General features: G+C 38.8%; 1 protein-coding gene across 5 annotated transcripts; it reads left to right on the forward strand.

Moving 5' to 3' along the window:
* Nucleotides 1-26,440, forward strand: LOC135071975 (calcium-transporting ATPase sarcoplasmic/endoplasmic reticulum type). Of its 5 annotated transcripts, none has more exons than XM_063965885.1 (13): nucleotides 5,790-5,940; nucleotides 6,952-7,096; nucleotides 16,614-16,631; nucleotides 17,077-17,159; nucleotides 17,242-17,346; nucleotides 17,430-19,015; nucleotides 19,088-19,277; nucleotides 20,173-20,320; nucleotides 20,787-21,045; nucleotides 22,345-22,489; nucleotides 23,103-23,312; nucleotides 23,812-23,929; nucleotides 25,884-26,440. In XM_063965885.1, exons 2-13 carry the CDS (start codon nucleotides 6,979-6,981, stop codon nucleotides 25,910-25,912), a joined length of 3,009 nt encoding a protein of 1,002 aa, XP_063821955.1. In that variant the 5' UTR covers nucleotides 5,790-5,940; nucleotides 6,952-6,978; the 3' UTR covers nucleotides 25,913-26,440. The 5 variants fall into 5 exon arrangements, with proteins under 5 accessions (XP_063821952.1, XP_063821955.1, XP_063821951.1 ...); XM_063965886.1 differs by having other exon boundaries at nucleotides 5,791-5,940; nucleotides 25,676-26,440; XM_063965882.1 differs by lacking the exons at nucleotides 5,790-5,940; nucleotides 25,884-26,440 and adding an exon at nucleotides 1-146 and having other exon boundaries at nucleotides 23,812-25,272.
* Nucleotides 26,441-27,433: the final 993 nt, after the last annotated feature.

Consider the following 27,433-nt stretch of genomic DNA (forward strand, 5'->3'; position numbering starts at 1 on the left):
TGCCTGATCCCGCGCCCGGCGCGCCGCACTCCCGACTCTGTCCTCATGGGGCGCGCAAATCTCTCACGATAGTACCTAGAAAAAACAAAATACATTTCTATGTATATTTTCTAACGACGTTAGGGACCAAGTGATAAAGTGATACGGTAAGTTAACCACGTGACGGTGCCAAGCGAGTGTGATACATGTGGAAACTGTGCAGTGTTGCCCTCAGAAACTGGATTGCGCTCGGACATGGATTGTTTAGTGATAATTCGGTACAAGAAGAATCGAATTGTAGCGACATCTATAGTTGTTGTGTGGGACGTGTGCCAGAAGCCAGTGTTACCAGAAGTAATAAGTGGAGTGAATAATATGCAACGGATATAAAGTTTTCAGTGCAAACTTGAAAGTTTTTCATGTAAAAACACATAATGATAACTGTTTATCATAAACGTAAATAGAGCAATTTTGAATCAATGTGTAATAAAAGTGTGTGATAAACTATAAAGTTTTAATTGACTACTAAACTCTAGCTAAGATATGCTCAGAGATGTTCATGTTTCCTATAAATATCTTCTGGAAACACTGGCTAAACTTAGATTACTAGACACCACTGCGTTACTCTGCTCACCTGTTTCTTATTTTGTTTTTTATTTAAACTTCATACATAATATTCACTGTGCAATAAAACTGAGTAATAATAGTAAAGAACTAATCTTATATTACTGTTGATGTAACTCGGAGCACGTCACAGGCATTCGCCTACGTCACGGCTATGAATAGCACACAGATTTGATTGCAAAAAGAAGCACTTTTAGACATTCGTAAAAGTTTTGAATATAAAATATAAATACATGTTGACTAGCTCACGACTCCGAATACTAAGTCATATGAATGACCTAATAATGTCCACGTAATGACCATAATTTAGCGTCATAGTTACCAGCAGCTGTAAAAATACTCTCCATTTGCAAGAAAACCACAGATAAGCGAACAAAACACCTCATATTTCTATGACGTCAATGCGCCGTTATAAACGCATTATGGAATACAGACGCGTTCGTTTAGTATTCTAATATCATAATTTATCATAATTTTGTATATCAAATGACTTCGATAACTTTCCATTTCAAAAACACCAAGAAGTTCGTAGAATCACAAATCTTGTAAAATTCAGGATCAGAACCTTAAGCTTGAACTTTATCAAGGACGAACTATTATCGACGAGGTCACCGAGGAAAATGAACTTGAATTGGGTTTTTAGGACATTGAAATAGACCGAACCATGAATCAGAGACATTGATGTTTGCTCTACATTCGAAATTTTTGTTTGATTAGCAGGATCCCATCAAAAACTGATATTTCTAATGCACATTATGCAAAAACTTCTTTTTATTAAATGATAATCCTCACTGATCTGCAAAAAAATACCCAATGTTTTCCGCATCATTCAATCTACCCCAGTGTGGTCTTTACTCCAAAAGGCCTGAACATAGGACCTAATACCAAATAATTAATTACTCCAAATGAAGCCGTTACCTTCTAGAGTTTGGCTCTGACAACACGACCTCCCATCTGTCCACCGCGTCCATTCAAATCCTTCGCCCTCAGCCAACAAGCCACCGCGTCGACCTGCCAAAGTGGATTATACAACGTACCTATAATTCTATTTCGATTATTACCTTCGCCTGTTTATTCGTAGATGACGAATCGATTACAAATATAGGTAGAGTTATTCTATAGTCAACACTACAGTATCTTTGCGTAAGCAACTTCTCGTTACATTATCTTAGGAATTTTAAAAGCTTGTTTTATATCGCGGAATACACTCGGCACCTTGCCTAGCCAACTAGTTGCTTCTGGTTTGGATACGATATATCGCGGTTGAGTCTATGTTTTAATAATACAGTATTATACGTGTTCAAATCTTGCAAGTTCACTGACAACTTGTTAAAACAAACAATTAGTTCAATAGTATTGCGTGCTTGAATGAAAAATATGAAAGATATTAGATTTTTCGATCAATTACCATTACATCCAATCAATAAACAATTTAGTAGAATTTTTTTTAAGTTTCAGCTGTTTAACATGTTAAACCTACCAACTTTCATGCAAAAAAGATGATAATAGCACAGCGAATTGTTTTTGCAAACTCAATTTTAAAATAACATTAAAAAGAGAAAGTTTAATACAATAAGTTACAGAGATATATCCTTTAAATTACTTTTACAACATAATGACGAAATTATGTCAATTACCTAAGAACATGAACTTATTTTCAAAGTAAGCTCATGAAAAAAGCCGTTAAGTATACCCCTTTTGGTCTCTAAGATCTCTAGTTGATTAAGCGGTCGGTCACCATTATTTCGTGGTCAAAATTGAATGTTACACGCAGCTGCCAAAAGCAACAAGCAACCGTGCTCTACTTCATTCATTGTGCCCTACACAACAAATAAATTCATTGCCTGAAATTTTTGAACGAAACTATATGTAGGTAGGTAATGTCAGTTCTACAATAAATTTAAAGTTTAATTTTTTTTTTGTAGTCCTCAAATTCTTTATTTACAACAAACAGATTTTTTTTTAAACTAAGGCAAACTTAACTCTAAATTAAGTAATTAAGTAATTCGAGGTTGAAGGATTGATTCATGAATCAATAGGACTACCACTCCCATGATAACACAAGTTAAAATACTCGTAAAGGCTGATTAAGATTATATATTAAGTTGTTAAGTATGTAGCTAACATAATTTTAAGTGATTTTTTTTTTGCGTTATTTATTTAATTATTCATGTTAATTTGATGTTTAAAATATATTTAAATAAATAAACATACTTACCTAATATGAATTAATAATACTAACACGGGCAATTAACACCACATCGTGCCTCCTACAACGTAAAATACGATTTTGATTTTAAATCGTGATCGATTGAATAATCCAAGTTGTGTACATAATGCGACTATCGAACCTACGACTAGATACTTATTAAAAGAAAGTTATGAAGAGAAATATCTCTATTTTATTCAATTTCGATCAAAATCAAGAGTCCCTCTCTACATATCTCCTCATTAACTTTTCCCCTCCCTTTTTACAAAAGCTCCCTCTTTAATATATTATTACTCTCTCTAAATAAATAATAACCAATAAGCAATTTCAATAGGTCTCTAAATATAGAAATAAGGCTTCATAATAATAAAAAAGTTAGTAACTTCATTTTAAAATCGTACTAACATTTCCTATTAGCTATTGAACCAAAAATGTTTTATCTGCAAAGCCTCACATTCTAGTTGTTTATACGTTTTCGTTACTATACGATATTTTTTGCGCCAATATATGCTTTGGAAAATACAATAATTAAAGAGGGACAAAGGTAAACAAACAACAAGGTCTGCTTATTCAAACATTCTTAGTTTAATAGACCTAACCACGGACTCTACATTTAATAATATACAGTACTCGTACAATGTATTTTAGATAGTTAATGTTCAGTTAATTAAATGAAATGTAATGAAGCGTTCGTCGTTTGAAATTGATCGATCTTTACGTATTAGATACAATTAAAATAAATAAATAAAAAATATTGTGACTTACCATGCGCGTTGATATTCTGAATGAACGATATTTTCTAAATACCGGTTATATCCCAGTTTTTACCGGGAACCGGTATTAGCCACAGCTTGCACGAGATAATAATATAGCCAAGTGGTTGGTGTGTGTGAAAGAGTAGTAGAGTAGGACTACGACGTGTGTCAAAGAACCGATAAACTAATGAAAATTTAGAAGCTTTCAAACAAAACAGCTTTTAGGGCAAAAGTTTTCCATATCTTTTTTTAATTTTGCATAAATTGTTTAGCCATAGTACACCGAAAAGGACGAGACAGTAGGATTGGCAGAGAACAACCAGTATACGAATACTCGCATACGCCTGATCACACCAATAATTCAATCGGATTCCATGGTTATTCCATGCAAGAAATATCTTACCTCAATTCAAGCTCATTTACACACACTGTTTCCTCCACAGGTTTCCTCATTCTAAAACTACCGATTTCCTTATATCAATGTAACTATGTGTGTCATATTTTCAAAGCTCTAAATATGTATTACCTGTATAAATTATTCAACAAAACGTTATTTTGTAGTATAATGTTGTTTATAAGATATGACGATACCTATTTTTATACTGTACATTTCGAATCCGCTGAAATCGACTTGTTGAAAGCGAAGAAATAATATAAATAAAAGAGAAAGAATGCAACATTCGCGATCATATTTTTTCGAAAATGTACTCGCCAACTGACAGTCATCGTAAAGTATATTAGTTAAATGAGTTTCTTTGTATAAATATATCAATAAGAATATTCATAGTGTGGGTTTGCTTATGGCTTTAGAAACTTGTTGTGTTTATGTAGAGTTGCGAGCAATAAGTAGCATTGTTTCAGAAAAATAAACTAACTAAGTATCATCGGAAAATCATGTATTTGTTCATTAATAGATTTATTACCGTATAAGATTAAGTTTATACTCAAGTAGTTTGTTTACGTTTAAGTGGTTAAGCAAAATTATCTGCTATAAAAGAATTGTAAGGTAACGAAATAAGTAGTCCATGAAAACAAACTTTCTACTAATAAAAAGTCTCTGAGTGTCTTCTGATAACAAATCTTCAGACTTTTCCATATATTTATGTAACTTTACATGCGTTTTGTTAATTTTTACTTGAATGATTTACATTTTGATCTAGTTAGATAAAAAAAACTACAAGAGACAGTCATGAGCGACAAAATTGTGATGCGTTTACAGTAATCAGGGCTCAAAGTAAATGCTAATCATTAAAAGTGTAAATAATTACAGCACGGAAGTCACCCAATCATAATACGAGAATTAGCGTTATGATGCTAAACCACTAACAAACAAAACTAGTGCTCTCTCTATCTAATTTAATTTACCATCGTTATTTGATGTTAACTTTAAATATAGTTGTCAGCAAGGCACAGGCATGCCGGCGTATCTCTTGTCAAGATAGAAAATATTAGATCTCATAGATCAGTGTCAAAGGGTGAATGGTGGTTGCCAACCCAGGTAACCAATGTCGATCTTTCGGCCGTGCTCCAAATACTTGCAATTATCTGCTCGATAACTACCTGCCTGCTATAATTACTGCCCTAATTATTTTACTCCTCTATAAGCAGCAGACTCTATTTTATTACCATGAACGTAACCCTCGTATTTGTTTACTCACGTGATTTATCGATAACGAAGACGTATACGAAAGAAAAAGAATAATTATCCATACTCTAAATGCGCTTTTCAATGATAAATGGTCATTTGCCCTCTTATGAACATTTAAGTACAAATAGGCAGATAAATATGCATTCAAAACAGTTGATAACGTAATGTTTGATCAATGTTTATCGCAGATTAATTAAGGGGAACATGTCCTAGATATCGTGCATATTATCTACCTACATTTTGTATTGACCTTCGAAGATCAAGGTAAAACGTGCATGGGCGCTTTACTTTGACGGTACTGGACTACCTAGTTCTTGTCCTAAATGGAATTATAGATCAAACAGGACTAACTAAAGTTTTCTGTCAAAATGCATAAAATGTAGTGATGCTTTTAAAGCATTTTCCATAATGATAAGGAGACACGGCGTTTGTAGTGCCGGGAGCTCGACCCGGGCAGCGGCCGCTATAAAAAGATCATCATAGGACGGCGCCGACGGCCGCCGCGCGACATGCAACCCTGGAAAGCGACTCGGCAGTGCCATCGAGTACTGTTGCCAAAATAATTAAAGAAATCTCAGTCGGTATCCCTCCACCGCGCCCGCGCCGCTCTAAAATCGTCGCTCTTCGCCCGGGAGTCGATACTCGGGGCGCGGAGGGAAAACATCTCCCGCGCCACTCTTATTTCTTCTTTCCTTCCCGACGCTGTCGAAAAAAAAAATATTTCAGTAAGTTCCTAATTTCAACTTTCCCATATCGGATCAGATGTGTGTGTGGTAAACTCAAGTGTTCAATTAAGTGCTACGAGTTATTTCGAAAGTTCATGGATGTTCCCAAGTGATAAAGTGTTACATAACGCAAAACAAATTTTCAGAATTTTAAAAATACCGCATTTTTTCCATCGCTTAGGTCACGAAAATAGCTTTGATCACGTGGTACAAACTCAACCTATAGGATCGCTCCACATTTCTAAGCGACCATAAATAATGTGATAATTTTTATTTAATTTCAGCCTCAGTTTTATTTTAGTTATAATATATTTGAATATTTTTCATGATTAACTGTAAATATAAATGTGATTTACAGACAATATTTGGAAAATAAAGATTCTGATTTGAAATAACTTTATGACATACAAATAGATGGCGCTGTGATCGTTCACTTTTTCGCATGTCAGTTTACGGAAAAATGACGGCTGCATTGGATACGTGTTCTTGTGGTTTATGATATTTACGATAGAAAAAGTATTAACTTAGTACAAAAATAGTTACTTCTTTGAAAAATAGATATCAGAGTTTTATCTAAGTGAAATATTAAGTAGACAACATAATCTCATGTATTAAAAAAGTTTTTGGTGAGTTGAGTGGTGCAGTGGTCAAACGGCGCTTGCCATTTATTATTAGGAAATTGCTACTCAGTAATAATCTCCCTTGGCCTATTTTTTATTATTCTTTGTCGTGGGGTATGATAATTATTATAAAATAAACTTCAGACTTAAGGATAATGTACATGATGCGTAGTATGACCCTAAAATCTGTCATTCGTGTTGTTTCAAGTGGATTTAGTGCGCACTGAATTCAAATTTTTTTGAAGCATAAATCATTGTGTACTGCTTTATGAGTTAAAGGATACACCATTTATTATTGTGTAACTAAACATATAAGAAACATAACCTCAAAGCAAGCTGAACTGAGAATGATGACTCGTCATTCCTAACCTAATCTCTTCTTGTCTTCTAGAACTGACGGCAACGTAGTAATTCCACCATGGAGGACGCTCATTCGAAATCCGTGGACGAAGTTTTAGGATATTTTGGCACAGACCCAGACAAAGGCCTTAGTCCAGACCAAGTCAAAAGAAACCAGGAGAAATATGGGCCCAATGGTAAGTTTCCTTTTCTATTTTATACATTATCTGGTGTGATATTTACAAGTTTGTTAAAACAGTCAGAGCAGACTTAGTATTTTGTAATTCCCATGTAGTATGAATATATTTTCCTTGCTTTAGGTTCTTATAACATCAAGATATGGTTAAAAATTATCACTTTATTTGTTGAGAGCCTTATTTAGTTTTTAGGCATTGCTTTCCTAAATCATTACAATTCTTAAGGCAACTATTGTAAAAGCTTCATACACCAGTGAGACAAACAACAAGTTATTATTCATAATATTTGTTTAGTTGCTGACATATTTAAATAACAGTTTATTTAGATAACTTTCTACATTAACCTAGGGTTACTCAGTTGCTAGGAAGCTTAGTAGTGTGTTTTATAACGAGGAAATGATCGTGAAGAATGTTCTCGTCTTGATGTCATTGACAACAACTGAGATATAGCCGATGTTCAGCTGAGATAGTTTCAAGTACACAAGATTTATACTAATTATTATGAATCAATAAAAGCTTTCATGAATTAAATTACCATGTTGGTAATGTTAGCCCAATCAGTTATTACTGTCATACTAATGTATCTAAAACTACTGTAATGTTTATGGCATCTGTAGTAACAATCTGATTTGATCAATTTGAAGATTGACATTCAACCTTTATTAATATACTAACAAGTATCAAATGCATGCTTGTTGAAATAAATTGTCTTAATTTCTTTTATTGTACTCATTGCTTAGCCCTGAATCTAAAATTTGCTAGATCTATTTTTTTTGGTATTAGACTATCACTCATGGTTACTTGAAGCTTTGCCAGCTGGACACGGTTGACCATGAATCATTCAGTGTTGACAATGGTCACTAAAAATAAATAAGATGCCAGGGTGACTGCTTGAAGCAATGTAACAGCTGAAATAATCCATAATCGGGGTATTATGTATGTATGTACAAAATATAGATTGATAAGGACAGGTGTTAAATGACAAAGATTTCACTATTAAGGGTCATTCTGATATATGAACAGATAATACTTATCTCTAATCAACAGTGATTTTACATATTTTAAAGAATTATATTTCAATTGATATAATCGTTGTGTATAAAAAAAAAAACAGCGCACTGTGATTAATGTTGCTTCTTCTAACACAGATCAGCAGTAGGACCTCTATGAATTCCATACTTATGTACTTATAACATTTATTGGTTTACTTACAATAATATTGTCTATTACATTATTATGACTTTTGTGCAGAATAACCTCACTATCAATGCAATGTTATTGAAAAATAGGAAGGACATAGGTTTTTTTTATGCACTAAAGATAAACTTGTCAACAAATGCAAATAATTGCTCATAACGTCTGGATTATATTGTGCACTCCAAAAAGTTATTTTATGATATTTTAACTGGAATGTAATACAATAATATTTTAAATTATTTTTCAATATTTACCTACGTCTATTTATAGTGAAATAACTGCGGTTTGCAAAGTTGTTTACACATTACACTTAGGAGAATCTATAACATGTGAAAAATTGCCTCTATTGTCCTGCTCTAATAGCTAGTCCATAGTAATTGCTCGAACATATTCGGTTGGGTTATTGTTTTATTCTCATGGTAGTTTTCCTCATAAGTACTAGTATGAAAGTGCGCAATGTGTTTTTCTTATTGCTAAACTAAGTAATGTGGCTCCTTGTTCCATTTTGTATTGTGATTTGACTATTTCTGATGGTAATTAGTATTTGTTTGGGTAAACGAGATAAATAAAATTGTTATCAGTCAGATATTTTGAAATACATAATTACATATAATTTAGACCGATAGTTAGTTAGTTAGTTAGTTTTGCAGGGCAATCGAATACCGCACTTAGCCTCATGATAGGGCCATTGTGCGCGATTTGTGGTTTATCTTCCTACTCCAACCACCCCAGATCCCCCCAGAAGGCGAGCAGCCCGTCCAGGCTGCTGCAGGCTTCCTGTAGCGACGACGGTGATCGAAGAAATTGAGCCCGTTGTTCTTCCACGCTACTGCACTCCATGAGCACATGCTGCGGTGTTTCCTCTGCCTCCATGCACCCCCTGCATAGTGGGCTGTCTGTGACACCTATATTGTATAGGTGCTTGTTTAGCATACAGTGTCCGGTTATGACACTTAAGACCTTGCGGATGCTGTCCCTGTTTAGTCTGATCAGGCTGCGGGAGAACTTTTTCGATACGTCCGGAACCGCATCTTTTGTTTGCCTGCATCCTTCGCTATTTTTCCATTCTGTGTGGTGTTTTTCTTCTGTTTTGGAACGCAGCCAGTTCCTGATCTGTGCTTGTGGTATCGGCAGTATTGGTTCCGGGCCAAATACTGTTGTGTCCGAACCTCTTTTTGCCAGTTCATCCGCTGCGTCGTTGCCTAAAGAGTTACTGTGCCCTTTGATCCATTGCAGGGTAACTCCATTTACAGCTGCAATGTCTTGGAGCGCTTCATGGCATTCCAATATAAGGGCCGTTGTTATTGTGTTGCTTTTTAGCGCTTGCAGTACGGATGCACTATCCGAGATAATTCTTATGTTTAGACCTCGGATGTCTCTGGCTGTTACCGCCTGTGCTGCTTTGGTAATTCCAATGCATTCTGCTTGGAAAATTGTATTGTGTTTATCTAATGTTGTTGATATTCTTATATTAAGATCATTCGAGAAGACACCAGCTCCTGTACCCGTTTGAGTTTTGGAGCCGTCCGTGTATATCCTAACTTCATTGATTCCAGAGTAATCTCGCGTCTCCGCTGTAAGTTGGATATTATATCTTCGGTCGAAAATGTGTTCACAGGGTATCCTGTCGATGGGTGCCTCAGTGAGAGGTATTTCTTTTATGGTTTTCTGCAGGATCGCAGAGTGTCCTGTCTCCTTGTTTTGCTTCCACAGGCCGTTTCCTTTAAGTCTTAGAGCGGCTGCTTGCGCTTCCTCCTGAATGATGAGATCTAAGGGTCTAAGATTCAGAAGGTACTCAAGTGATGCCGATGGTGTGGTTCTCATGCAACCAGTGGCCGCTATGCTTGCTAGACGTTGCAGGCTTTGGAGTTTTGATCTTACTGTGGATAGTTTTGTTCTGGGCCACCAGACAACTGATCCATAAGTGACAGAGGGCCTGATAACTGATGTGTAGAGCCAAAGTGTTATCTTAGGGTTAAGACCCCATCTGCTACCAATGAGTCTTTTACACTGATAAAATGCTATACAGGCCTTCTTTGTCTTGTTTTCAATGTGACTCGCCCAGTTCAATTTGTGGTCAAAGGTGATGCCCAGATACTTCACTTGTGTTGAGAGGGAGAGTTTTGTTTTAAAGAGTTCTGGTATCTGGAGCTCTGGTAGTTTCCTTTTGTTAGTGAAAAGGATTAGTTCAGTTTTGTTTGGGTTTACTGACAGCTGGTGGTCGTTGCACCAGTTTTCAACAATGTTTAGGGCTGAACGCATTATTTCACATAGCACGTTTTCAGCCCCTCCGTTTAGCAGTATGGTGATGTCATCTGCATATCCAATGGCTGTGTACCCTCTGTCATTTAGTTTCCTTAACAGACTGTCCACTACCATGTTCCATAGTAGTGGCGATAGGACGCCTCCTTGAGGGCATCCTCTGACAACCTCTGCTCTGGTAGTCGTGTTCGCCACCACCTGAACCGCCCTTTTACTAACTAGTTCAGTGACCCAGCTTCTTACGGCTGGTTCTACGTTGAATTGTTCCAGGGCGTGGTTTATGCTGTTGTGCATAGTTTTATCAAACGCTCCTTCTATGTCTATGAAGACAGCAAGGGTTGACGCTTTGTTTGTGATGGCCGACTCTATTTTATGTACTACCATGTGTAGAGCCGACTCTGTTGATCTGCCTTTCCTGTAGGCGTGTTGTTGGGGGTGTAGTGGTTTGCTTTTCAGCACGCCATCCCTGAGATGCCGGTCTACCAATCTTTCCAGTCCTTTTAGTAGGAACGATGTTAGACTAATTGGTCTGAAGGATTTTGCCTGTGTGTAGTCTTCTTTTCCCGGTTTCGGTAAAAAGATTACTTTTGCTTCCCTCCATGGCTTGGGTATGTATTTAAAAGCTATGCATGCCCGGTATATCTGTACTAGGTACTTTAGTATTTGGGCTGTTTGCCATTGTAATAGCGCTGGGAAGATTCCGTCCAGTCCTGCGGATTTAAAGGGTTGAAAGCTATTTAGCGCCCAATTTAATTTAGACCGATATAATGATAGATAACGTGTAAATAATTGTAGTTGCAGTTTTTTTTTTATTAAGTTCTTGCCAAAGTTAACAGAGAGGAAAATGTCTCAAGTGGATGGAATTTTTTGAGATTTCAAAATTCATGTAAGTGATTAGCCTGTCTGAGCATGATAATTCGACGGTAGATGATAGACGTCTGTGTGCGTCAGATATTTATTTATAGGTGGGCAAGAGTCGAGGGTCGGAGGCTGTGGAGCGTGTGGTGAGCTCGGCGCCCTGAGGCGTGACGGGCGCTCCCGGCCGCCAACAAATATAGGACACAGCTGAGGCGGCACGATTTAATGCTCGATTTCACGTAAAAACGATAACGCTACCACCCGAAGCGCCTGAACTTAACGCTTAATGGGTTAACATTAACCCCGCACACGCTATCAGACTAATTTCAAACTTTTAATGAAAATAATGATACATTAGTAAACAGGTACACGTTCCATGCGATTGAGTAATATCGTTAACACGTATAATTGTTAGACGTCTAAAAAGGAATCTCATTTATGACGCTTTCGCACCTATATCATTAATGCAATGACGTCGGCCGTTCGGACTATTTATGTTACATTTTATTGTCAGCGTTGAATTTTATTTACATAACCAGGAACTTGGATTGTTACAAATACAAAGCAGTTAAGTTGTACGTCATTATTGCGCGGCAGAAGTAGTAGGTAGGCGATAATAAGATGCACTTCGTCATAGTAACTAGGTAATAACCACAGAATACCTATTTAAATTGATTGTATGGTAATTTAACGATTCTACTCCAACTTCACTCAATCAATACCTATATGAAAGTAAGCAGCAGGAAACCCTCAAAAAAATTAACCTTCAATTGGTGACGTGACGTCAAATTGACGTCGCACAGGAGAAAACGTTACATATTATTCAAACGGCTTGTTCCCCGCCCCCGCACCCCTCAGTAGCTGATTATTTCTTAGTTTGGCGTCTGCCGTGACTGAAATCGGATGTTGCACGCGCTTAATTAGTGAGATAGAGGGTACCAAACGTCAATTTGACGTCACGTCACCATTAGTGTCAGTGATTTATTTCATGATTTGTTTCATTTTGTGGTTGAAAATGAATCCAAATGACGAGGATTTCAAACGTGTTGTATCGGGGTTATTAGAAGAAAATGTGAGTGACATCAGCGATACGGAAGATCGATTTTCACACGACACTCACTGCTTAGAATCGGATCACAATACTGCGAGTGAACTATGCGACACAGAAAATCAAGATCCAGCACTATATGTCCAGCTAAGAAGATGAAAAGAACATCATAGCTCTGCAAAAAGTGCAAGAAACCCGCATGTTTTGATTGCCTAGAAAAAAATTGTGTTGTTTGTTACCATAATTAATTTTATTAATTTTTTCTATGGGACAAAATACTAACAATGATTGATTCTTATTTTTTACTTATTGTTTTTTAAGAAAAAAGTAATTTTTGTTAAATTCCTTTGTTTTTTTTTAAATTCTATTATGATTGATCTCATGTCTACAAAAACAGACCAAAAATGACTGCCATGTTTCTAAGCGTTATTTAATTAAAATTTTCAATATTTATTGCGACCAGTGTGTTTTATTTACGAAAACAAACTCATATTCTTATAAATAATGTAATTTATTACATTACTTATGCTGTAGGTCTCCTGAATTTCGGCTTTTTAGTATTACGTCAAAATGACGTCACCTCACCAATACTGTGACCCATATTCACGTCACCAGTTGAAGGTTAACAACCTTTGTTCTTTATTATTGCTATAATATTAAAGGAATATTTTATTTTAACCTTCTAAAACTAACTGAACCTTTTAAATGGGCGGCGAAATAATTTTATTTATTGGGTTCTAAATGTGATGTTATGTTAGTTTACTGGCCTTCAAATTTAATCTGTGTAACATACCTAAATCAGCTTTATTAATTAAATGATGAACAAAACTGCTATACAAAAACATACTATGCGTTGAATGTAGGTCGATAATCAGTGTTAAATGCATCATTGTTATTGCGAATTCAATAATATGAATACCTACCTAGGTCCTTATAAATTAATATAATTAAGGTAAACAATGTGAATCATAGGCATGTTTTCGGAAAATAATGTTCTTCAGAAACTAAAAATATTGACCTATTTACTTACAATATATCATTATTATCGAATAATATTTTAACAACTAGATATCCTCGAAGGACCACATAGGTAAATAACGTAGCTTATTAGATGGCTGTTTCCATGCAAACCAGACAAGAATAAGAATTGAAAAGGCCTTGTTTAAATATCTAAATTCAGTCGAACAATAAAAGAAGAATAAAATTGGTGTCGTGCACAGTCGTTGTGTTGTGAATAAACCTTTTTACTTATCTCGCAATCCCTAACAAAATAAACGCGAAGTTTATTAGTAGGACAAAACAAACAGAAAAACACTAAACATGTTTGCTGTTTTATCATTCTCATTTGTGCAGTCTCGGTTGGTATTCATAAAACGCTTACAGATATGAATAAAACTTAGTCTTATTTGTCAACTAGCGACCCGGCTTCGCACGTGTACTAGTTATAATATAAACGTCCCTCTCGAATCACTATCTATTAAAAAACCGCATCAAAATCCAAACATAGTTTTAAAGATCTAAACATACTTAGGGACAGACAGCGGAAAGCGACTGTTGTATACTATGTAGTGATATTATGATTAGCGACTGATGACATTCGCAAAAGTCTTTTAAGAATTCACAAATAGAACCAAACCAACCACTTAAAAGTGCCGCTAACATAACGTTCGTCCTCTAAACAGTCGTATATCGATAATGATAAGGGGACTCTGTTTTTGTAGCACACCGTAAAGTTCCGTCAAACGTACGTTTGGTTCGTTTTGAAAACACAAACATCATTGAGGAAATGTCTCAATTAGCTCGCAGTAGTAACGTGTCGTAATGCACCGGCTAAGAAGGTTAATCTCTTTCAATTTTGACCGTTTCATTGCGTCTGTATGCTAGAGCTATATTGCATGTGTTTTGATAGTTCGGATTGCAATAAGCAGTTAATCGCGGGCACAATCTAAAACCGCTGCTAGAGCCCAAGAATACCTCGGCTTCGAGTATGTAGGTAGTAAGTTTATTTTGGACGGCACGAGTATGCTGGAAGACGCTCTATTACGCATTACGCATACAAATATAATGATATCCAATATCCCAGTTTATTCAGAGCATCCACTGATATGCTACTGTAAGCTTTGCAGTGGCGAGAATTATCACACTCATGGCACTATTAATTGGGTCATGAAATTGATTCGTCACGTACTTTTTAGCGCTGAACGTTTTAAGTAAATTAACACGCTCAACTTAACACCACGCTTAAAGCACGATAACTACTTGTAGCTTCACCATGTTATTTATTTTGTTACCAATTTACCTCGTTTCTACGTTACATCATATCGTCAAATCAAATCAAATCATTTTTATTTGCGAACATGTTTTTACATACAGTAGGTGTTACAAGTTTTTTAGTAATCTCCATCTTCCACCATCCTCCATCGTCAAAAGCATTATATTTTAAGACTTGGTTGGTGTAGCTACGTACTTTCTCTTCGCAATTTCTACACGGTGCATTTTAAACATGATCTTTTTAACTTTACAAAGTATCAGAAGAGGGAATGTCATTACTTTCACAAAAGTTTGCAACATTTGGAAAGCAAATTTTTTTGGCCGTTTCATGTTTTGTGCTGCTTTAGACACAGTGTTCGACTGTTCATTAAAAAATTCGGCTATAGAACGGTTAAATTGCCAAGTCCGCGAGTTGAGACTAAACGATTCGCTAACTAGTTGTAAGTCTAACGGTACAATCGAAGTCAAGGGCAATCCACCTGCAGCAAACTTGTAGCATTCTCCTTAGGTCACTAGCAGAAAACCCTAGAAGGTGTTCGTCTGATATAAGTTCATCATGATTATACGAAACAATTATTTACAGGACAAACTTTTCCATTGCAGTTTACAAAATTCCCCATACAGATTAGTTTTAGAAATCCCCGTCTTAAGGAAGGAAAATAGCAGATTAAAGTGTTTAACTTCACGGGATCGAAGTCGCGAGCGTCCGCTAGTTTCCTAACTTTTTGCTATGGTCACTTATTGCGATCAGCATAATTAACGGTCCACCATACACGTTATACTGTGTATTGTTTTATGACATAGGCAGTCTCGTCACGTCCGCGTGGGTGTTAGTCTCCAAGCTTGGCGTGGAGATTGCTGACTTCTCGCTGTTTTATGCCCCGTTGTTAGTTTTATTGATCTTCGCGAGCGTGCACAGATGCTGACACAGCGTTATCGATGCGTTGACTAATTGCTTACATTAGTCACGGCGAGGCTGGCACTCGGACCGCGTACGCAAATAGAGTCGGTACAACGATTGACTTAGCGCACGTTGCCCGATTACGAAGCAACGAGCCCATCTCGAGAGATGCCTAACGAGATGAGGTCGGCCAGACGTACCTATCTGATTAATTAGTCCTCACCGCCACAAACACAATTGGTTCCGGAACCTCGACAAACGTATTACGTCAAAGCTACGCACGGAGTGAGGTCATTGTACAGGTCACGCCAGCGACGTGGCCCAATGTGACCGCCCCACGAATGCTATCGCAATAAAAAAACCTAACAGCATCTTAAATGATGCGTTTGACGTCTTCGAATATTTTACCCGATCGCGCGAATCTCGCAACTAGCACACAATATGAACTCTATGCAAATAAATGCGATACAACATTGTTGTAAACAGATTCTTGAAAAAGCCATACAAGTAGGTTTCTATTTAAAGATAAATATGTTCAGTATCGCGTCAGCCCATCGCGAATCCTTTATCATTAAGTACTTTCGCTATTTCTTTGTTGGGAACGTAGATAAAACTACTATTTGCTGTTATCGTACAAATTGAGTAATTCAGTCCACAGATTAGGCGAATCACGTCTGTTTGTCTGTGCAAATCGGGCTTTCCGTTAAGGCGTAATACCGAAACCTGTTTGAGCTGATAAGGTGTCGCAGATACAATAGTGAGGACAAGTCGCCGGCTGGCGGCCGTGTGCTATGCTCGCATTTGACGTCATTGCTGGTCGCGCGATCGCGGCCAGGCGCACTACTCGACCACCGACTAATGTATTTATGTACGATCGTAACTGCCGAGATAGATCGCATGCCTGCTCTGACTGTTTTATAGTCTGTTACTCCTTTGATGTTTTATTCAAAAATCTTATTATGGTTCTTTTCTCTTTACAGAACTGCCTGCGGAAGAAGGTAAGCGTCGAGTATGCTGACTGGATAAGTATACGAGTTAAAATGGTTTTTGTCCATCAAATAAATGCATAGCCATTCGAGGCACGCATAATTTGGAACGCTAACAAATACCATAATGTGTAAACGAGTAAACATCAAACCTGACAATAAGTTCAAAAAGCGTGTCAAGGCCCTGGAGACACATTTCATTTTCCTTGCAACCTTGTAGGCTTTTGTCATGAAAAACTAACAACTGTAGTTATGATGACTGGCCCAACGAATATAAAATCTATAAAATTAATATGCTAATTCTTGGTAGTATATGTGCCAGTTTAATTTTTTTTTTGTTGATAAACAGTAGTTTTCTTAGATACAAAAAAACTGAACCACCTTGAAAATTGAACTTCCTAATATAACTGCGCCTAATCATAACACCTCATTTGTAATATGATTTATTTATTTACAGGCAAAAGTATATGGCAGTTAGTCCTGGAACAATTCGATGACCTCTTAGTAAAGATTTTGCTGTTAGCCGCTATTATTTCTTTCGTAAGTATACTTAAATCGCAATCCCACGGTACATTAGGAATCATTACAATACTTTATTCTAATGAACGTCTTTTGTTTTCAGGTTTTAGCTTTATTTGAAGAACATGAAGACGCTTTCTCAGCGTTCGTAGAACCCTTTGTTATTTTACTAATTCTTATTGCTAACGCCGTAGTAGGAGTATGGCAGGTAAAAATGAATCAAAATTAAACTACGTTCAAATGTACAAGTATGTTTACAGTCGCCACTAACCGCCATCGTGAATATTTCAGGAAAGAAACGCCGAATCCGCCATCGAAGCTTTAAAAGAATACGAACCCGAAATGGGTAAAGTAATAAGAGGAGACAAATCCGGCGTACAAAAAGTAAGAGCGAAAGAAATCGTTCCCGGCGACGTCGTGGAGGTGTCCGTCGGTGACAAGATTCCTGCCGATATCCGCCTAATCAAGATTTATTCCACCACCATCCGTATTGACCAGTCCATCCTGACTGGTGAGTCCGTGTCTGTGATCAAGCACACAGACCCCATTCCCGACCCCCGCGCTGTGAACCAGGACAAGAAGAACATCCTCTTCTCCGGCACCAACGTCGCCGCCGGCAAGGCCCGCGGTATCGTCATCGGCACCGGACTCAACACTGCCATCGGTAAGATCCGTACCGAAATGTCCGAGACTGAAGAAATCAAGACACCCCTGCAACAAAAACTCGATGAGTTCGGTGAGCAGCTGTCTAAAGTCATCTCTGTGATCTGCGTTGCCGTCTGGGCCATCAACATCGGTCACTTCAACGACCCCGCCCACGGCGGAAGCTGGATCAAGGGCGCCGTCTACTACTTCAAGATCGCCGTCGCCCTGGCCGTCGCCGCCATCCCCGAGGGTCTGCCCGCCGTCATCACCACCTGTCTGGCCCTGGGCACCAGGAGGATGGCCAAGAAGAACGCCATCGTCAGGTCTCTGCCCTCCGTGGAAACCCTCGGTTGCACGTCCGTCATCTGCTCCGACAAGACCGGCACCCTGACCACCAACCAGATGTCCGTGTCTCGCATGTTCATCTTCGAGAAGATCGAGGGCAGCGACAGCAGCTTCCTCGAGTTCGAAATCACCGGCTCCACCTACGAACCCATCGGCGACGTCTACCTGAAGGGACAGAAGATCAAGGCTTCCGAGTTCGACGCTCTCCAGGAATTGGGCACCATCTGCGTCATGTGCAACGACTCCGCCATCGACTTCAACGAGTTCAAGCAGGCCTTCGAGAAGGTCGGCGAGGCCACCGAGACCGCCCTCATCGTGCTGGCCGAGAAGATGAACCCCTTCAACGTCTCCAAGACCGGCCTCGACCGCCGCTCGTCCGCCATCGTCGTCCGCCAGGAAGTCGAGACCAAGTGGAAGAAGGAGTTCACCCTCGAGTTCTCCCGTGACAGGAAATCCATGTCCACCTACTGCACACCCCTGAAGCCGTCCCGTCTCGGAACTGGACCTAAACTGTTCGTCAAGGGCGCGCCCGAAGGTGTGCTCGACCGCTGCAGCCACGCCCGCGTCGGAACTAGCAAAGTGCCCCTCAACACCACCCTCAAGAACCGCATCCTGGACCTCACCCGCCAGTACGGTACCGGCCGCGACACACTGCGTTGCTTGGCCCTGGCCACCGCTGACAACCCGCTCAAGCCCGATGAGATGGACCTCGGCGACTCCACCAAGTTCTTCACCTACGAAGTCAACCTCACCTTCGTCGGTGTCGTGGGAATGTTGGACCCTCCCCGCAAGGAAGTATTCGACTCCATCGTCCGTTGCCGCGCTGCTGGTATCCGCGTAATCGTCATCACCGGTGACAACAAGTCCACCGCTGAAGCCATCTGCAGGTACACTTTATTCCTTATCTGCGTTGTAATTTTTTTTTATGATTATGTGCCTAACGTTCTGGTACTTTTCAGGCGTATTGGCGTGTTCACTGAAGATGAGGACACCACTGGTAAATCCTACTCTGGTCGCGAGTTCGATGACCTGCCCGTCTCGGAACAACGCGCCGCCTGCGCCCGCGCTCGCCTGTTCTCCCGCGTGGAGCCCGCCCACAAGTCCAAGATCGTTGAATTCCTGCAAAGCATGAACGAAATCTCCGCCATGGTAAGTTAACTCTACGATAACATTAACCTCCAGTTTCAGGTACGAAAATAATACCTCTATAACATCAAACGCAACCTGTTATTAACTAGACAATATCAGATAAGCCCTAGTGAATTACGTTTGGTTCACTATCACTTAATTCCACAATATTATTCTCTGTTTACATTGTTACTAGTGGGAGCGCTTCGCTGTTTATGTTTGGTTTCGCTGTTTATAAACTGGCAGCTTGTATCGCGTACAATCGCCACCTTTAATTGCGGAGTTTACCGGAATGCTAAATTTAGACGAATCACGCTTTTATCTCTTCTCATCTCTTTTGAGTTGTGTTTTTCAATGCCCTCGGCTTTCGGCCGCTCTGATCTAGTGTAGGGAAAAACAGACTACCCATGACTCACTAGAAAAATTTATTGAAGTTATAATAGAGTTACTTTAGCATCATTATTATTCTATATTAAATCTTCGCTCCTAATAACCTAACGAGCTAACGTAGTGTCTCTTATGTTTTGTTAAAATTTTGATCATATAAAAGCACAGGTGCACACATATCGTACAGTCAAATTATCAAATCCTATTTTCTTTATTTTTTTCCATATCAGCATAATGAAATTCACCGATTTACGCGTTGCTCTCGCTTACATAATTTGGAATTGATCTAAGGTTATTATTTTGTATTTTACTGTCTATCTGACCCAAAAAGACACTTGTGTACTATAGGTATTCTGACTTTTAGAGCACTTTCACATTTAGGCGACTTTAGCAGCGCGACAGAGGCGCTGCCGATAGTTTCATACTATGTGACAGTGGATGCATTTACATTATAAAAACGCTGCTGTCGCGATTCTCACGCCCTAATCTGAAAGCGGCCTTATTGACCGACCAAACCTTTGTAATACAGACTGGTGATGGTGTAAACGACGCCCCTGCCCTGAAGAAGGCCGAGATCGGTATCGCCATGGGCTCCGGAACCGCCGTCGCTAAGTCCGCTGCCGAGATGGTGTTGGCTGACGACAACTTCTCATCCATCGTCGCTGCCGTTGAGGAAGGTTTGTATTAACTTCATAGATCAAGAGAAAAAGGGAATTCTGTTATTTTGTGAATTCGAAGAATATTATAATGTTATTACTTGTCAAAATTGAGGAAGGCTCGAAGTTGAAGTGAAATACAAATCAATACATAACACGATTGGATTTATATTGTACAGTCGACAGCACCACAGACTATATTGCATTTTTGCTGCAAAATAATCTGTTTATAAACTAAATAAGACGCCACTATGTTTAGCTTGAATGTGCTGTCGATAAGATAATATATTTTATAAGTTCTTCCTTGAACTATAAAACAACAACTAAATTTTACTGTCAGTTACATAAATGTACCCTCAAAGCAAACTTCACTTATGGACCACCATCATCATTTTGAAAAACTTTTGTTCTAATGTACCTATTTTAATACTGGATTTTCAATGTATCGTTTTTACGAAAAAATAAAGTTAATAATGATCATCCACAGGTCGTGCCATCTACAACAACATGAAGCAGTTCATCCGTTACCTGATCTCTTCCAACATCGGCGAAGTCGTCTCCATCTTCTTGACCGCCGCTTTGGGTCTGCCCGAAGCGCTCATTCCCGTGCAACTGTTGTGGGTCAACCTGGTGACGGACGGTCTGCCCGCCACGGCCCTCGGCTTCAACCCTCCTGACCTGGACATCATGGACAAGCCTCCCCGCAAAGCTGATGAGGGTCTGATCTCTGGATGGCTGTTCTTCAGGTTGGTATTTGATACCCCTTCAGCTTGGAAAAAGAACTCACTAAGTAAATAAATAAATAAAAAAAAAAAGTATATAAGTAGTATATCCGTTAAGCTAGCACCCATAACACAAGCATTAAGTTGCTTACTTTAGGGCTAGCTGGCGCTGTGTGAAATTGTCCAAAGATTTATTTATTTATTTATTTAATGAGAAATCAGTAAATATTTTTTGCGATCGTAGACCAAAAGGGTTTGAATTTAAATGCTAGAAGATAGCGAGTTCTTGCATTTAGTTATCTTTCGTACCTTGTAGTTAATGAGGTCGTAAGACTTATTTACCTGGCCATTGTAGCCATTTTCCACTAATGATTGTGGGCGATTAATTTACCTGGCCATTGTAGCCATTTTCCACTGATGATTGTGGGCGATTACAGTTTTATATCAGAGATTCAAATCCTCCGAAACGCAACCAAATAGATCTGCAAGTTATTTAAATATTAGCTCAACATAAGACGTCGAGACACTACTATGGAAATCTTGAGCATTCCGTCAATGTCACACAAATCGTTTTATTAGTCTGGAAAATAAACGTATTCGCAACTCGTTCGCTCACATGTATAATAAAGGTGAATAAACTGAGAAAGTCAGTCAGTCGTCATACTTTTTATTGTCTTGCGTCTGACAAACATTTTAATGTTCTTATTCAATTATAACTGGATATTTTTCCAGCAAATTATGTCTAGACTGACGAACCGCAGTTTATCGCATCTTTAACTTTCTCGCAAACGCCACGAATTGTTTTAGCGTGGATTGAGTACTTATTAGTATCTTTTACTGTAGTACAGACGACACCGCGTCAAGCTGTTGCATCTGTAATTGTAACACGGGTGACTGCAACAAAAATGTATAGTTTGATGTGCTGTCATTTGTGCAATGGATAGCATACCAGACAACATACATAACAAACTCTCAACCATTAGAACTCCGTAACAAAAACACTTCCTACCCAGTGTTGAGTTTGATGTGGTGTTGTTTGTAAGTTAGTATTTTTTCTTAGCTTTCACCTTTTTGGTTTGCGTTTAGCCACGCAGACTATAGCAGTAAATAAGGGCCTCCACTAAAACTTGCGCGCCTATTATTGCATAGAAAAGAAACCCGCCTTCCGTTTCGTGTGTGGAAACACGTCACACACGCATGCGCTGCACATAATATTTTTAGGGGAGACCCATAAACTTTCGGGCTAGATAACTTATGCTGTTTCGAACTTGTATTTCTTTTGTTTTGTGTGGTATGCAATAAAAAGTCTATCTAACCCTCCAGATACATGGCCATCGGTGGCTACGTCGGCGCCGCTACCGTGGGCGCGGCTTCCTGGTGGTTCATGTACTCGCCCTTCGGCCCGCAGATGACCTACTGGCAGCTCACTCACCACTTACAGTGCCTGAGCGGCGGCGATGAGTTCAAGGTAACGACGACCGTGGAACAGATTTGATTGTCGAAGGAATCTACTGGTTCTTCACACATGCTTATTTTTAGACACAGTTTAATTGGAAATTTAAGTTATACTTTTTCTCGCATCTGCAATTAAAATTATTATTTTGAAATCTGAATTTGGTGGGTATAATTATTTTGATCTGATGTGGATATTGAGTTATACTTTGACCCCTCTACTAGATGCTGTAAATGAGAGGTCTCGGTTGATTAGCGCGCTTACTAATGCGCTAAGCGCTACGCTATGCTTTATTTATTATTATTGGTTTTTTGGGCCTTCATTTGCGCCAACTCGACCACGTTTGATCTATTGTGGCAGCCCTTGTCTTTAGAGTTCACTGCTTAGTCCCGTTGAGTCTATAAATACGCTATGATTATAATGGAGCCACAAATAAATATATCTGCGCTCAGTAATGCAGTGCACACAAGTTAATTTAGAGTTAAGTCCGGACTAATCCCACTACTGTAACCTCTATGTGACCAGGATTTATTCTACAGCTTGACTTCCATTGAAACCCAACCAAATGAAAGTTAATAGGTCGAATTTAGAGTTCATCATATAACATTTATACTTGTGACATCTCCAGGGTATCGACTGCAAGATCTTCACGGACCCCCACCCCATGACGATGGCGCTATCAGTGCTGGTCACCATCGAGATGCTGAACGCCATGAACAGCTTGTCGGAGAACCAGTCGCTGGTCACCATGCCGCCCTGGTCCAACCTGTGGCTCGTCGGCTCCATGGCGCTGTCCTTCACACTCCACTTCGTCATTCTTTACGTCGAGGTTCTCTCGGTAAGTCGCCGTGGAATATAGAATAACAAGTTGTAATGTTTTAGTATGGGCAAGGAAGTGTTTTAATGTGTTAAGGGATAATTGATGATAAAAGTAGTTGTTAAATTACACATGTTGAGTTTGTATACTGTTAAAATTTGCCAGTTGCCTTTTGAAGTTTAATACATCATCTCCTACAACAATTAACAAGTGACTGAGAAAACATTTAACAGTTAGAAATAGACGCCCACTTCAATTCACGTCTAAGAAAGATATAAAGATTTATCCAATGCTTGAGTAGGATTCTGTAACAATATTTTTTTCAGACTTATGGTTTCACTTTAACAGTTATGCTCCAGTTAGTCCAACTAATTTTAAATACATATTTTTGTCTATTATCAGATTACTGAGTCTGTCTACTTTTGAACGTAACTAACTTATTGATAGTTTTGCACTCTTTTCCTTTTGTGTAAACCACAAGTTTACAAATGTCTAATGCTGGAGTTTCTTGGCGCCTCAGGCCGTGTTCCAGGTGACGCCGCTGTCGGTGGACGAGTGGATGACGGTGATGAAGTTCTCGATACCCGTGGTGCTGCTCGACGAAGTGCTCAAGTTCGTCGCGCGCAAGATCTCCGATGGTGAGAAGAGATCACAGCTACTGCACTGGCTCGACGGCATGCAGTGGATCGTGCTCATGTGGGCCGTGTTCTTTGCGGTCATCGGCTCCGGAGTGCTATAGGCCGACCCCCGTGGCCCCCACGGCACTAACCGCACGCGTGTGACCCCCACCCCCGCCCGAGACAATAATATTCGGAGCTCATTATCTTTAATCATTCTACTTTTTTTACCTTACATTCACTACGAGGCGGCTGTGAACACCTCCGTTAGTGCTAACTCGGAACACCAAAAATTGGGTTACTGATAATAAAAGGGTATTATATTGTGTAAGTTCCGCCCGGCCGCCGACTTTAGTCCGGCCGGCGCCGCCCCGGCGGCCGTAGCTTACTTGTGAAGATGCGACGTTAGTGCTTAGTGTAATTTATTGTAAGTATATCGTTAGGGAAGTGGTTACGATTATTTTGCTCGACGAAATTTTCTTTAGGAAGAATATGAAGCTCCGCTCTGTCCTTTCTCTCGACCGCTTGTTAACATTCCTTGAAGCATTTTGATTTTTAGTTATTTCAGCCTGTGTTCTATGATGACGCATTTGAGTTTCTGTTCCTAACCTAACAGTATGTTTTTTCTTGTGCTAAAATTAACACCTATTAGCAATAATGTTTGTCATTTCATGCATTCTTTACTTTCCATATAGAATGGGTTAGGCGACTTATTAGAAAACGTTAGCGTTTTGCATTGGTTAATTGAAGCAGATTAGTGTCCAGTGTTGTTTTATTTGTAAAAGGAGTTGCAAGTTCATATTTTATAAAGAAATATAGTCAATGTATGTATGTCAGGATGTGTCGAACATACACAGAGATGTTGATTCGTTTCTCGTGTGGACGCACGTCGCTTGGTTCTTGTATTTGGAATCTGATGATGTAATTTAAGTTTTCCTCGGTCCGAGGATATGCTATCAATAGTTATATTGATGAGACATAATATTACAATAAGGTAAATAAATTCAAGATAGGCCATTTTTGTTATGGTACAAGATTCATACTTGTATGTTAATAATATTAAAATAGGTAATATATTTGCATGTGTATATTGCATGTTTACGATTTTAAGAGTGCAGTTTGTTTTGGTTTGATGACGTTACGATTTTTTACTTAATGTGTTAATTCTGATGATATAACGTGTAAACACAGTGTAAGACCGTCAAACACAAATAGCCCACACTATACACTGCACAACAGAGGGCATGCTCAAACCCTTGTTACTTTCCCCGACCTTCTCCAACTGTTATGAATATAAATAACTTATTTAAAATGTACAGTCGTTTATACATATTTTACATTAATTAAAAATATCGAGAATAAAACCTCTACTTGTTTTCTTGCAACTTTCCTTACTAGAATAACAACACCCCACACCACACCGACCCCGTGTTTGCACATCGACGACCATCACAAGTGACATAATAACGTGTGTTTTATGTTTCCTGCTAACACATGAACTAATGAACATTAACAAAAAAGTTTTGCAAGCTTTAAAACGCTATTGCTGTGTGAAACAGCTAGTCGCTATTTAAATTTATTGAACAAAAATATCATTCCTTCTAAATTCTAATGAATTATTATTATGTATTCACCTTGTTCAGAGAAAGTCAACATAATTGGTTTTAGTAGAAATGCAAGTGAATTGCAAAACTTTGCGCCCCCTCCTGCACTCCCCTCGAAGCAGGGGCCTCCCGCATGCACTAACGTGGTGTTGTCTGCCCCCAGCCCAGCCGACGTGGAAGATGTAAGCGCCGGGACACCGTCGCAGCGCCACTGCACGCACACATATTCCATGAACTCATTGTTTGTTGTGATCCCGCAGTGAAACTACACATTAAGTAAACGACACGGTTGTGATCTCCATAATCTCGTAAGTTCGGACGGCAGCTCCCGCTCGCCCGAACGCAACACTAACGCTCTCGTTGTTTTACAGCGAACGAGGTGGTCATTGACAAGTGGTAAACGCCACCGAGTCAAAGTTCCTCATCCGCTACTCTCTGCTACTTCTACCGCTCTCGCCCCGATGTTATAACCGATTGGCTTTTAGTTGGTAACTCGCGCCAGAGCCCGCTGGCGCGGCGAGACGCCACCTGCACCCGCGCCACCAGCCAGAGAGGACTTTGTTGTTCATAATGTGTATATACTACAGTATGCTTAGGAGGTTTAATCATTGTTAAATTACATTGTTCTAATTAAAGACTACATGGTGCCCGTCGACAGAAGCAGTGCGATAGACGATGTGTACTTAAGTTGACAGCACTCGTATATTTAATTTATTGTTATATTTTTATTCTCTTTTTAATCTAGTTTGCTTATATAGAGCCGAGTCTGTTTCTATTAGTGCTGACGCCTCGACGAGCAATATGGTGTCTGTAAGGGAAGGATAAACATAACTGTCCAGTGTTTGGGACGTAATCGAGTCCAAAAGTTTAAACATACCTGTACATTTTAATGTATTATTGTTTTGTACAATAAATCGTTATAAAACGACAGTTGTTTGATTTTGTTTTCTTATTATTTCATAGGTTTGTACAGTCAGGAGAAAGAGCATTCAATATTTCCCGCGAAATAGAAGCATAACAACAACTGGGGGGAACTAGGAGTTAGAGGAGGATATAACACCAAATTGGCTATTCTACTTTTTTCTAATTCTTCCTAAAATTCGTAGGTAGCTTGATTCCTTAGTTGCTATCTAGCCAGCCAGGCTCTCATTTTAATTTTATAGTACACTAGCTTTTGCCCGCGGCTTCACCCGCGTGAGATTTCGTTTATCACAGATCGTCATAAATCATTATTCTCGGTTAAAAACAACAATACTGTAAAGTTTCATCAAAATCCGTTCAGTAGTTTTGAAAGAGTAACAAACGCCCAGACATCAAAACTTTCGCATTTATAATATTAGTAGGACAGCTAGTATTTTTTGATAGTAAATTAACAATAGGTGGAAGGAATCCTAATGAGTTTTCCTCTGTGAACTGAACACTCGCTCGCCAAGCGAAGCGCTAGATCCGTGGGTTCGACTCCCATGCCCATCTGGTGCTAACTTATTAAGCATTAACCGTACAGTTAAATTCTATAGTTATATCTTAAATTAATGAAATTAAATGGTTATTATTATAAATTAACTTTGCATTAATACTTTAACAAAATCCAATTTCCAAAAAAGGAGAGGTCATCATTCTCCTTGTCGAATGCTATGCCTCCCGTTTTGTTGGAATATGTTTTAGAGCAACAAGACAATAAATATTTTGGATAATCCTCTACCAAGAGTACCAAGACATGAAATCTCTCTAATCAGGGACACAGGGTCAGGGTTATTAACCTTTTGAACGCCATTGACAACTATAGTTGCAAAACGGTCCCGTAACTAAGACGCCATTGGCAACTAAAGTTGTCTAAATTTTGCTGCTTTTTCAACAATATTTTTGTTTTTTACAGGACGCCCTAGAGACTGTTAATTGCGTTTTAAACATTCTTAATAAT

This window comes from Ostrinia nubilalis, chromosome 5, assembly GCF_963855985.1.
Source record: "Ostrinia nubilalis chromosome 5, ilOstNubi1.1, whole genome shotgun sequence".
Taxonomy (NCBI): Eukaryota; Metazoa; Arthropoda; class Insecta; order Lepidoptera; family Crambidae; genus Ostrinia; species Ostrinia nubilalis.